General features: G+C 33.1%; 1 protein-coding gene across 1 annotated transcript in view; it reads right to left on the bottom strand.

The window, feature by feature from the left end:
- Positions 1-302: 302 nt before the first annotated feature.
- Positions 303-13,798, bottom strand: part of Ube2d1 (ubiquitin conjugating enzyme E2 D1) — a 32,710-nt gene continuing 19,214 nt past the window's right edge. The window contains exons 2-7 of the mRNA XM_076834786.1: positions 9,808-9,871; positions 9,683-9,714; positions 7,048-7,125; positions 5,947-6,052; positions 1,864-1,957; positions 303-1,183 (exon numbers count right to left, since the gene is read on the bottom strand). Of these exons, the coding sequence (XP_076690901.1) occupies positions 1,138-1,183; positions 1,864-1,957; positions 5,947-6,052; positions 7,048-7,125; positions 9,683-9,714; positions 9,808-9,871 (420 nt within the window). The 3' untranslated portion in view covers positions 303-1,137. The remainder of the gene's footprint in view (positions 1,184-1,863; positions 1,958-5,946; positions 6,053-7,047; positions 7,126-9,682; positions 9,715-9,807; positions 9,872-13,798) is intronic.

Raw genomic sequence — 13,798 nt, 5'->3', positions numbered from 1 at the left:
TACCTTACATTCATTTTGGTACTTCCAGAAATAATCCATCTAAGATGTGATCCAAGACAAACCCTAACTTCTGAATTCTCATCTACAACTAGTGGCCAAGGTAAATAATCAATAATCTTACACACAATTGAGTAAAAAGATGCTAATCTAATATGATAAAATGTATATATAACTAGTGGTGATTAATGCCAAATATAATACATCTCATTTTCATAATTTGGAAATAATTTTCATGTAAAATTTTATATACAGGTTTAATTCTTACCTATAGATAAAGTAATATTTTAAGTAATCAAGACAAATAGTAGAAAAAGCATTTTATTTATATGGAAAAAGCTACAGTAAGATCTGTAAAAGGTGTCAATATAATATTGCCTATACAGAAAAAAAAATTCAAATGTGAATAGCAACAAATAAAAGTTACACACCTTCCTACTTAGCAGTGCAATTAATTCACATTGCAATAAAGTTAAGTCAAGTATAACAAAATCAAAACAAGTGTTTCTCCATAATCAGTATACTGAGAATTACAGTGTAAAGATCATTTCAGGTTTAAGAAATCTGCAATCAATCTAAAGAATATCCTAAGACAAGGGAGACACAGTTAATTCATTTAATTATCAGCTGTTGGGTTTTTTCAATACTGTTCACAGGAAAAAAGTAATGAGTTGACATACATGTAAATAGAATATATTTAGTCTATACAGTAAAAAAATACAAATTATAAAGTGAGCTAACAAAGAATGAAATCTGAATACAGATTTATAAAAGTGACGACATCTTAGACAACACATACAGTATTTCTCATGTAAAAACATCTAGTTTCAGCAAAAAATAATTTGGTTGCTTTTTAGCTGCATTGTAGATCTTGTAAGCTGAAGATGCAGATGTCCAAGTATCTTAAAAACCATAATAAATGTCTTTCTCAATGCATACAAAATGATAAATGCTCTCATCACAGTCTTAAGGGTATTTTTGGAAGTTTGTTTTGTCTTGCTTCAGAAACACATTTAAAATGGGTTAAAATCAAAGGGTTTCATGGTACAATGAAACAGTAAACAGTGCTCAATTTACTGCTAATGTTGAAAAAAACCTAGATTTTACAGTACTCTGGTATATATGAAAGTTTTTTTGATTTTACATTGCATATTTCTGAGTCCATTCTCTTGCATGTCTGTTGTATCTGTAGGCATACAAAAGGGATATAGTAAAAATATACAAATTTAATGTTTTAGAAACATCTGTCTATATAGAACTATACATTCTACCTTCTCACACTTAATTGCAATAATCACACATACACCAATTATTAGATCAATGTGACACAGGCTCATGCATAAGTAAAACAGAAATAACTTTTTAATTCATGTGATTCTCCGTAACGTACAGGAAAATGTACCTACTTATAAAATAACCAAAAACTACAAAACCCAACTATGAATGAGTATTACCTGCAAAATATAAACAAACCTATGGAAACAGCAGAATAAAATGGTTTGAAAACAAGGTCAGTCTGGCTGGGGATAGAGATAACTTCTTTTCCCAGGAGAAGACAGAAAATACAATATAGAATACTTCCAATGATTAAATTCTCTTATTTTAAATTTACTGCCTAGAATTATATAGTTAATTGTATAAACAAAAAACATGTACTATTAAATAGTAAATGAGAAAAAAACACAAAATTTATTATAAAAAAGACTTTAAACTCTTTGAGAAGGGTTTAAAAAGAAAGGTCCAATGCATTGGAAAAAGACAAAATTAATATACACATAATTAAATGTACTTAGTATATTGATAATACTCATGTTTGGGAGACTATAGAAATGCATTCAAACAGAAGCAATATAAATAAATACTTACTTTTCTTTGTCTGATTTATAGATTTGTGCAATATCTGGAACTAAGGGGTCATCAGGATTAGGATCACAAAGTAGAGAACATATGGACAATAAAACTAGATTTAAAAGAGAACATCAGTTTAGATAGTGATCTTTCTACTTTAGACAAGTTATACATGTAAAAAATAGTTTCACTGACTATAGATATTGAACTTACAAAGAAAACAAAAATGTTTTATTTTTATGTTTTATACTAACTTTGGTTGGAAGCATATCATTAACTTTTAAAATAATAAAATCACCATAAAATGCACAAAATAGAAAATTATTACTCCTTTTGAAGTTTTAAATTCTATTGAATTTTTTATTTATTTACAAAACATGCATCTCCAAAGTAGCTACTAACAACCTTTTCAACTCCAGTACTCTAAAAAGCAATTGAATTACCGAAAAGAGTCCAAACTGTTTTGAACATTGTGCTCATGGGCTCTGTTCCTTTGCCTTAGTGCTACAAATTGTCTATAAAGGAGGAAGATTTGTGAGATTTTCTTCAATGAAACCTTTATTCCATGTACCTTGCTTTTATTACATGCATTTAAAAATAATGTGAACAGGGCTGGGGATGTGGCTCAAGCGGTAGCGCACTCGCCTGGCATGCGTGCAGCCCGGGTTCGATCCTCAGCACCACATACAAACAGAGATGTTGTGTCCACTGATAACTAAAAAATAAATATTAAAAAACTCTCTCTCTCTCTCTCTCTAAAAAAAAAAAATAATAATGTGAACAGCCATCTTTAGATAACTTGTCTATTTTAAAATATCAATGTAACTAAAAAGTACTTGTTACTATGTCAAAACACAATGTAAACAGCTATATTTGGGGGGAAAAAACTCAAGTATTTGAAACAGGAAGGAACAAGAACTCTGGTCCTAATTTGTCTGTTTGCAAAATATAAACAGTACCACTTCTGAGGGGTTACATTTGGAACAACCTCTTATTTCCACCCTCTCCTCCTCTGCTATGTTCCTTCATCTTTTCCTACTCTTTCCAGTCCAAAGGGGACTCTTTAAATGACTGGGAAAGGGTATTCTAAGGACTAGGGAAAAAACTAGCATTTTTTTTTTTTTTTTTTTTTAAAAGAGAGAGTGAGAGAGAGAATTTTTTTAATATTTATTTTTTAGTTTTCGGCGGACACAACATCTCTGTTTGTATGTGGTGCTGAGGATCGAACCCGGGCCGCACACATGCCAGGCGAGCACGCTACCACTTGAGCCACATCCCCAGCCCCAAAACTAGCATTTTTAAAAAATTTTCCTCATTGCCCATCTACCCAATGAAACTTAAGTCTCTGTATATTAAACCAAAAGGGTAGATTTTTCTAGGGTTACTTGTTTATCTCCAGAATGTTTTCAGACTAAACTCTTGATAAAAAGCAAAACAAGACATTTAAAATGCAAGAAAGTGAAAAGTGCACAAATAAATCATAGAGGTATAAGCTACTTCATAAAATAACAAGAATGAAGTTCCTGAGTCCTGCTGCCTTGAGTCATTTGCCCTAATTTCACTATCAAGCACACAAACCAAAGGTTTTAAGATAAGGTAAAAGACAACAGTTAACATTTACCTGAATGCTAACTTCCTGCCAGGGGCACACTGACCCCAGGTGGTTGGTAATCCTATTTCACATATGAGGAAAAGGGGGCTGTTTTTAAATTCTCAAAGGACAGTTTTTGTAGAAGCCAACAATACTTTTTTTTAAAATAAAAGCCACCTTGGTTGGAGGAAAATTACTTAGCATCTAGCAGTCTGCCATTTATTTTAAATGATAAGGACTTAGCTATTTATGCTAAATGACATTCATTTCATGACACCATTCCAGGAAAGAGTACTGTTAGTTTGAAAAACTATTTGCCACAGAATCTTTCCTTTATTCAGTGCATATAATTTCACTATGTGAAAGATTTTTTAAAAAGATATATTATATAAAAATTTTAGGGGCTGGGGATGTGGCTCAAGCGGTAGCGCGCTCGCCTGGCATGTGTGCGGCCCGGGTTCGATCCTCAGCACCACATACAAACAAAGATGTTGTGTCCACCAATAACTAAAAAAATAAATATTAAACTTCTCTCTCTCTCTCTCTCTCTCTCTCTCTCACTCTCTCACTCTCACTCTCTCACTCTCTCCCTCCCTCTCTCACTCTCTCTTAAAAAAAAAAAAATTTTAGATGAGCACTTTAGTTTAGAAAAAAATACCAGTCATAATTGACCTGAAGCCCTATTATTTACTAATATCTGAAACAGTTATGGCTGTAGACCCTACTTCCTATAAACTCATCACTTCAAAAACAAGCTATAGGGCTGGATGTGGTGGTGCATGCCTGTAATCCCTATGTAGGAGGATCAAAAGTTCAAAGCTAACTTCAACAACTTAGCACCTGAGGCCCTGAGCACGTTAGTGAAACCCTGTCTCAAAGTAAAATATAAAAAAGGTTGGGTATATGGCTCGGTGGTTAAGCACCCCTAGGTTCAACCCCTGTACCAAAAAAACAAAAACAAGCTATAGGGCTGGGGCTGTGACTCAGTGGTAGTACACTTGCCTGGCATGTGTGAAGCACTGGGTTTGATCCTCAGCACCACATAAAAAATAAATAAATAAATAAAATGAAGGTATTGTGTCCATTTACAACTAATATATATATATTATATATATATTATATAATATATATTAAAGACATAATACATATTATTAAAGACAACAAAACTAGATATAGAGCATGGTGGCCCAGGCCTGTAATCCCAAAGACTCTGGAGGCTGAGGCAGGAGAATCACAAGTTTGAAGCCAGCCTCAGCAACTCAGCAAGACCCAGTCTTAAAAATGTAAAAAAAAAAGGTTGGGAGGTAGCTCTCAGGTAAAGCTAGGTTCAATACCGAAAACTAAAAATAAAACAAACAAAAAACAAGCAACAAGCCATATATTAGGGTAGCATTTAATTTAAAAAATTAAAAAATGGTGGGGCATGATGGCACACACTCATAATATCAGTAGCTTGGGAGGCTAAGGCAGGAGGATTGTGAGTTCAAAGCCAGCCTCAGCAATTTCATAAGGCCCTAAGCAACTCAGTGAGACCCTGTCTCTAAATAAAATATAAAAAGGGTTGAGGATGTGGCTCAGTGTCTAAACACCCCTGGGTTCAATCCCCAGTGCCAAAAAAATTTTTTTTTAAATGACCACAAATTCTTCTCATAAATCCTTCAAGAGAAACAATTTTCTTGAATTTTATAAAGAAGTAAAAATGTGATAGTGCTTTCAGGGGCAGATGCTTCTAACCCAATCAATATTTTCCAATTGTCAAATTCTGTATTAGAGAAATAAAACAAAAAAATAAAGAATGCTGGCATAGTAAATTGTAATGGCTAACAAAACACAATTGGCTTCAGAGACCTATGTACATAGCTGACAATTTAGCTAGGAACAGGGCTACACATCTGCATCTCTTAGCATAATAGACACCTAAGAATGTCCTGCATGTTGTCAACTGTGCCTGCTCAGAATCAGCATGGATTATGTGTCAGTCCTACCGATGCCATCATTCATTCAAAATTTAAACTTACATGCTATCTGTATTGCATTATTCTAAAGTGTGAAATATGTCACTGCTTTAAAATCACTTATTTCATCAGCCATATCTGTAATTTTTTTCTTGGATGAAGTAAACTAGCTATATAGTTTTATTCATTGTTGTCAAAAGTCCCATTTAATGAATAAGCAACTGATGCCAAAATCTTTTTATTACTATCACTTATTCTTTTTTTTAAGACAAAAGCAAGCTAAAAAGATAGTCAATGAGCTTATTATATAAATTTATAACTATGATATTTTAAATCTTTTCTCATTTTATGATTTAGATTTACCCATCCACACCCCACATGCCCCAAAAACTGACTGTTAAAAGCCAACATAACATAAGAGCTATAAAAACAAAGCAAAGTCAAAACAGGAGAAAGCACAGATTTGTTTTTTAAAACTTTGGTTCCTAAATACTTGAAACAAATATTTTTCTGTCTCACTGTTATCAATGTTTTAAGTCTGATAAGTGAAATTACCTTTTGATACAGTCAAAGCTGGTGACCATTGTGACCTCAGGATATCAAGACAAATACTTCCATTACTGTTTATATTTGGATGGTAAATTTTTGTTGTGAAAGCAATCTAAACATAAAGGCAAAACAAAACAACAGAAAATGTAATATGCCATGAACTATGAAAAAAACAGAACCAATTTACTCTGGGTAACAAATCTTCAACTTTACACAGCCTTAGAAGGAGAAATTCATTCTATGCAAACTGAGTGAGCATCTACTCTGGGCTACAAGTAGTTATAAATACTGTAAATTTGGAAGCAAATAACTCAGTTTCCCTCATTTTCTCCTCAAAGAGTTGAGAAGTATTTGAGAGTATAAGAAATCTGTAGTAGCTAGGATGACTGGTAATTAACCTGGTTTTCTCATACCTAAAAGTAATCCTTTTCTTAATTTAACTATCAGTAGTACTGGATGTGCCACTTGGATCTTAGAGCCTTTGTTAACCTGTCCTAAGAAATCGACCAAGAATTCTATCTTACACAAGAGTTGCTTGTCCTACCATGTCAAAAATACAATCTTAATCAGGTGTTTTTAAAAACCTGAACCATTTCCTGATCGACAGAACTGCTCATTATTTCCCTCCTTGATATTCTCATCATTTATTTCCTCTTTAGACTTCATCTAAATTAAATCTAATAAGAATATGTTTTCATCTTTTCCCAGTGCCCTCCTGCCCATTAAATGAAGGAATCGTACCATGTTCACTTTTGAATTTCTCACTGCAGCAGAACATAGTAGGTGCTCAATAGTTACTAAACGTTTAAAAATAATCCTGTGAATGTAACAGTTTGATTCTTGACCATAAAAAAACTTCCTCAATTACATATACCTCATAAACAGGAAAAGAAAAAAGTCAAAGAAACTCATTTATAACATAATAGATACTGCTTTGAGTATCTCACTCAATGTTTGAGTAAGAATGCAAACTTTAGGATTTGGAGGTTTTACAAAACAGTTTGAGCATGCTCACCTACCCACAGTCTTTGATGTCATGAAACCATCTCTGGAAAAGGAATAAAATCCCTGACATGGCAATCACATCAATCATAAAAAGAAAAATACCTTTGGTGGTTTAAAAGGATAGTCTGTCGGAAAATGTACAGTGAGAAAGAAGACGCCACCTTGATATGCGCTATCAGGCTGAAATTACAAAACAATGTACATCAATGTTTGAGTAATTATATAGTAACTTAAAAAGAACCCCCAAATACTATTGGTTTGAAAAAAAATGCCATATTTTAAATGGTTTCATCAAATATTACCAGTTTTTTTTTTTTTTTAAATAATCATTGTGACCTAAATTCAAGTCATTTACCTTGAAAACGGGTTTCCCTTTGCAGGTATGAAGAAGGATTTTTTAACAATCATGTCAGTATCATAAAATTTAAAATAAAACAAAAAACAGACACACTCAGTGGTGTGACTTGCCCAAATAAATCTGTTTATGAGTACAAACTTTTAAAGGTCAGTATATATGCCAATATTTTCTGCAGCAGCAATCAGTATTAAAAAGGGATTGGAGGAGTATTTATATTTTAATTTATAAAGCTTAAGTTCTGATGCTTACTTAACAGCAAAGTAGAGACCAGGAGAGACCCAAGTTATGAAAAAAAAAAGAAAAAAAGATGACCAAGTGAATTGTTAAAAACAGTTTATCCCTCAAACCTTCACTTAGAAAATTTACAAAATAATGTAGAAAATGCAAAAGAAGTCCAAAACAAAACTAAATAAATTCATGGTACTATCAAGTTAGGAATCAATGCAATAAGAATTTAAATTTGTATATTTTTAAATGGCCATTAGAAAATATTTAAAACATTACAAGCAAAAAAGAAAAATTTAAAAAAGCAAAAATTGTAATAAAATATACTTGAAATTCTATCTGAATTCCTTCATATTTAATTAATCATATCATGTTATATTAACAATGTGGCAATAAAAGCAAAGATTGTCATTACTTTTTCTCTTAAGTTTCTACATACATATTACTTCTTCCCTTAAGTTTCTACATACATATTAGAGGACTGTATGGCATAATTATTCTTCCTTTTATATATATTGTTAAATTCTAGATCATCAAAAATATAATTATGAAATATAATAATTAAATTACATAGAAATGTAAACAAATTACAGTGACAAAATGGTCTGCTTAGATATTCAAATGATTATGGAATACTGTAGAGCATATATTTGCATTTCTGAAATAAGGGAGATAGGAATACCACAAATGTAATAATTTGTTACTTGTGTTCACCTAAGAAATATTTATAAAGGTCTATTATTCAAATGGTAAGGGTGAACCTTTAAAAGATAGTATTTTCAAGGTTCTTAATAACGAAATACAAATATATCTAGGTTCATATTGAAAATTGTTATATAAATACGTTGCATTTTTACATTTAGCATAACAACTAACATAATAATTTAGGAATCTCAGACAATTTTCCAGTAATCTTGCTATGAAATTCAGTACTTTTTTGCTTTTAAGTTAAATAGAAGATAATAATGATTAAAAACTCCATAAAATAAACCTCCTTTGGGGAACAGAGACTGATATTCATGAAAACATGATATTAATGTACTCTCACTTAAAAAGCAGATTGAAACTTATGCAATTGGGTTTTTGTTCATAGAAAGAAAAGATCTTTTTCAAGTCATAACTGCCTCTCAGGTGTAAAAAGAAATAATATTAACAAAGATATTAAGTATTAAGAGAAGCTATTTATAGCTGAACACAACAACACACACTTGTAATCCTAGAAACTTGGGGGGCTGAGAAAGAAGAATCTCAAGTTCAAGTCCAGCCTCAGCAACTTAGGGAGATCTTATCCCAAAGTAAAAGAACTTAAAAAGGGCTGGGGGATGTGGCTCAAGCGGTAGCGCGCTCGCCTGGCATGCGTGCGGCCCGAGTTCGATCCTCAGCACCACATACAAAGATGTTGTGTCCGCCAAAAACTAAAAAATAAATAATAAAAAAAATTCTCTCACTCTCTCCTCTCTCTCTAAAAAAATAAATAAAATAAAATAGGTTTTTAAAAAAATAAATAAATAAATAAATAAAAAGGGCTGGGGATGTAGCTCAGTAGGTAAAGCACTCAAGAGTTCAATCCCTAGTACTGGGGAGGGGAGTTAAGAGGAGTCAATAATAGAACAGTAGGTAATTTTGAGTTCAAGATAGTGCAACAATATTAAAAGCAAAAAACTCAAAAGATGGTAAAAAAAAAAAAAAGAAAGACCCACTGCAACATTTATCAATTCTCCTTCATAGACAAGAACTGTGATGAAACTTCATGCAAATTGGTGCTTGTTAGTTGGAGGAATTCCGTGACTAGGTTAGACTTACACCTAACATTAAAGCTATGGATGTGGGAATGACTATGCTTAGTTAAAAACAACTGATTCTTTGTGTCTTAAATAAATAAGTAAAGCAAACAGTCTGTTTGCAAGTGGGGGGTGATTCATTACTACGCGTAATGAACAAGGATCTGGCAAGGAAAACATCCTAGTGATCCTAGTTAAGAAATTGCCAATAATGCTTTAGAAAATCATCATAAACCTTCAATCATATTTTGCTTCCAGCGAGATTCAGTGTACAAGAAAATTCAACCTTATTCACAAACATCAGATCAAAGGTAAAAAGGCAAGAATGAAGTATGGCTAGGGGATTAATTTCATATATATGAATCATACTTACAGGCCCCATAATAGTTGCTTGCCAGTGGAACACTGAAACAAACAAAGGAGTTTTGGAGTCATTAACAAATGTTCAAACCTATACCTTTAATGGTAACAAAATCCTAGCAATAGAGCAAAGCTTACAGTCATCTCCCACAGGTCCAGCTGAACAGTGAGCAGGTGGATCACGTTGTAGATCACTTAATTCCTGAAGGAAAACAAAAATACTTAAAGTTAATTCTTTCTTTTTCCAAAACCATATAATAATTCATTATAATACAAACTACCAGGACTGAGAGAGGAACTCAGTGGTAAAGTGGGCCCTGGTTCAATTCCCAGCACTGCAAAACACACACACATACACAAACACACACACAATTAACTTTGCTTTTAACTATTTTAGTAAGTTTTATTCAAAATAAGAAAACAAAATGTTACTCTTTCATTGACTGGAAAAAGAATATGGAAGAAGATATTAAACTCCTTTGTGAGACAACTTGAGTTCCTGAAATGATTAAACAGATTAAAATACTGTTTTTATCAATAAGACAAAAATATTTAATTAATATCTACTGTATGCAAAGTAATTTATATAAGTGCTAGGTAGATAATATACAAAAACAGGTCCTAGCAGTGTTGTAACTCATCCCTGGGTTGAATCCCTACCACCAAAGGAACTACAAAAAAAACAGGTCCTACTTCTAATAAGTTATGGCAGGGAGTGAGGGTTTAGAAAGATGAACATTTAAGGAAAACTAAAGGCTAAGTGGAAAAAAGGGAAGAGAGCGGTTGGAGCGTATTTTTTAATCTAGTATACTGATTCATATGCTCTTTTCTGCCCTAAATGCAGCAAAGGAAAGATCACAGGCAGAACATATCTTTAGAGCTGGCCAGCCCTGGCTTGGAATTCCAGTTCTAACACAACTAGATTTAATGACTTTGAGGAAGTCACTTAACTTCTTTAGCCTCAGTTGGGAAGGAACCAATCATCCCCAAACTAGAAAGAAGTTCAATATAAAAGACTGTATCTGGGGCTGGGGATGTGGTTCAAGCGGTAGCACGCTTGCCTGGCATGCGAGCGGCCCAGGTTCGATCCTCAGCACCACATATAAACAAAGATGTTGTGTCCGCCGAAAACTAAAAAATATTAAAATTCTCTCTCTCTCTCTCTCTCTCTCTCAAAAAAAAAAAATTAAAAAATAATAATGATTAAAAAATAAATAAATAAAAGACTGTATCTGAAGAACCTAATTTAGTTTGGAATATCAAGGAATGTCTGTCTCCGAGGAAGTGACATTTAAGCTGAACTCTAACAGATGAATGGAAGTTGGTTTGGGGGGAGATGAAGTCAGGTGGAAAAAAAGAGAACAGAACACACCCTATTAAGGATTTGGGGTGCTATACCAAGTGCATCAGGAGGGGTTTTACCAAATGGCATGCTCTGTTTTAAAGGATGGTTCTTACCTTAAAATATTAAAAAAAAAAAGAAAAGAAAAGCTACAAGATGAGTTACTACAGTTAAGAAAAATGGGGATTAAGTTGGAGAAGTGACAATGAGATAAGAGGCATTGGACTTGTTCTTTCAAGGGCTAACCTATCACAGGATCTGATGAATTACATGTGCAGAGCAAGGAGAGGTCACAGATATGTATGATGAAGATTAGTGGCAGCTAGCATTAACCTAGTGTCTTAGGTCATCCTAACAATTCTCAGAGGCAGGTATATAACCGTTATCGGATGGAAATGGGATTCAAACCTGGGTAGTCTTGACTTTTTACTTTTTAGCTTCACATATGAACAACTGAAAATGTCATTTACTGAGATGGAGACCACTGAAAGACAAATGGATTTGGAGGTAGACATCATGAATCTGTGATCCCAATGATATCAAGAAAAATTCAATTCAACAGATAAGGCTGGAGCTTAAAAGAGGGTGAGGGTAGAAATCAGAAAGTCATTATATATACCCAATAGTTTAAACTGTGGGAATGGTGTAAATATTTTTGTGGGAGGACATATAAATAAACACTGCATTTCATCAAATCCGAGATGTCATCAGTAGTAAATCACACCCTTATTTTATGTATCAACAATTAAGGGAAAATGTCGCCAATTAATTGTAAACACCATTAATTATAAGATGCCTCCAGATTTTAGAAATATTAAAATATGAAATATGTGCACCATAGAATCACTGCTTATGGTAATAGGTTCACTGCTCTACTAAAGACAGACAAGAAGAGGATACTTTCCTAAGAAAGTGACACATGAGCTGAGTGAGCCAAGTGCTAGCTCAGGTATCCTTTCAAGTTCAATGTTCTTTTCCAACTTATCTCAGTACTTTGATTTTTGTTTTGTGATTCTTTTTCTTGTCTTTTTTTAAAAAAATAGCTGGTGTTGTGTTTTCCCTCTAACAAAAATTAACTAACACAGTGGCTTCTTTGGTCTACGTACAGTTAAGAAATAACAGGAGGATTCCAGTCTTTGATTTAGCTACAGTGGTTAAAAGCAAGGCTTTGAAATTCAAGTCTGGATGCCACCATTCACTTAAAAAACATGATCTTGGGAAAACAATTTTTTTTCCATTCCAAACCTGCTTTCTTTCATATAAAGTGGAATTATAACCTTCATCCACAGTTTCTATGGTAATCAAGTGATATGACACATGATAAGTGTATAGCACAGTCTTCGGCACATAGCAGGCATTCAAATAAATCTTAAGATATTATGGAATGAATGACAACCATCCAATTCTCTAGTAGCAGAAAACAATGATTTAAAATAGCTGAAAAGAGTGGGAATGAAATTCCCAAGTCACAACTCCATATTAGAATGACTGTGCCTTCTAACAATTTTCTAATTTGGGCTTTGGAGAGATTGCTTTTGAAATCAGATTGCTTCTGAATAATGTTGAATTTTCCAACATTAAGGTAAATAGTACTCTTTGCCTTCATTTTCAACTAAAAAACTAGTTAATTGGAAATGGCAATCTCTAATTGTAGTTTAAGAAAACTTAATTATTTGCATGTATATATTTTATATAGAAATAATGTGTACATGAATGCATTCTAAATATAAATAATGTGATTTATTAAGAAGAAAAGCCCAAGGCTTCAAATTCAAATAGTTCTTCTTCAAATTCATTTGAAGTATTTTATAAAAATTAAAAGTTATCTTTTTCTTGTTATTTTTAAAATATTATTATTTTTAAGTGTCCTGATCCTTCCTCCTTTTTAGAAGGTAGCATTAAGGAAGAAAAAACCCCCAACAAGCAAACTTCTGCTAAAGGCAGGTTTTTAAGTTCACTATTTAAATCTCATCTTCTATGGGAAAGAGAGCTGACACTACATCAAACATCTTGAATATTCACATGATAATTACTTACTACTAGTAATTACACTAATGCTTTGTTAGGAGACTTACACATCCTAGACATTTTAGGAGGGCCTAGATTTCTATCCCTTTGCCAATCCAAATGTCTAGAATATGTCCTTGATATTGTTTAGAAGTGTATTAGCTGAAGTTATGATGCATATGTATGGAAAGACAAACAGAGAACAAAGGGGACAATATACATATATCCTCCTTTGCCCATAAAAATGCAAATCTTAAAAGAGAAAAACAGAGAGACTCTAGAGATATGCTAATGGGGTGAAAATATAAAACTAACAAAAACTGAAACCAAACAAACCATATCCCCATCTTTGCTCTTTAGTCTACCCAGCCGCTAGTGTACTTTCAGATGACACAAAGAATGGAGGATCACTTACTCTGAGTGTCTCTCAGACCACTTTATTATCTGGTTTAAGCTTTCTCTGCTATAATGGGCATCCTTATTTATCTACTTCTAGCATTGTGGCCACATACTTGGTATTAAAAATAATTTAGTGATTCTTTGGTAACTCCAAAAGGACATGTTAGGACTAGCAGTTCCTTCTCGTGCTCCCCTCCCCTACTAAGAACTGATGCTGAATGATACAGCTTGCTCAAGAGCACAGAATTCTCAAAAAAGCCAGGCTTCATCTACGATTGCTCCCTGCTACAAATCCAAGTCTCTCAACAATGATTTGTGATCACAGACTCCCACTTCTTGAACATGTTTTTCTAATCCACCAAACCCTGAAATCTAAGATGC

Source organism: Callospermophilus lateralis, chromosome 15 (genome assembly GCF_048772815.1).
Source record: "Callospermophilus lateralis isolate mCalLat2 chromosome 15, mCalLat2.hap1, whole genome shotgun sequence".
In the NCBI taxonomy this organism is placed as follows: domain Eukaryota; kingdom Metazoa; phylum Chordata; class Mammalia; order Rodentia; family Sciuridae; genus Callospermophilus; species Callospermophilus lateralis.
Note: the sequence above shows the minus strand (reverse complement) of the source record. Positions and strands in the feature narration are given on the sequence as shown.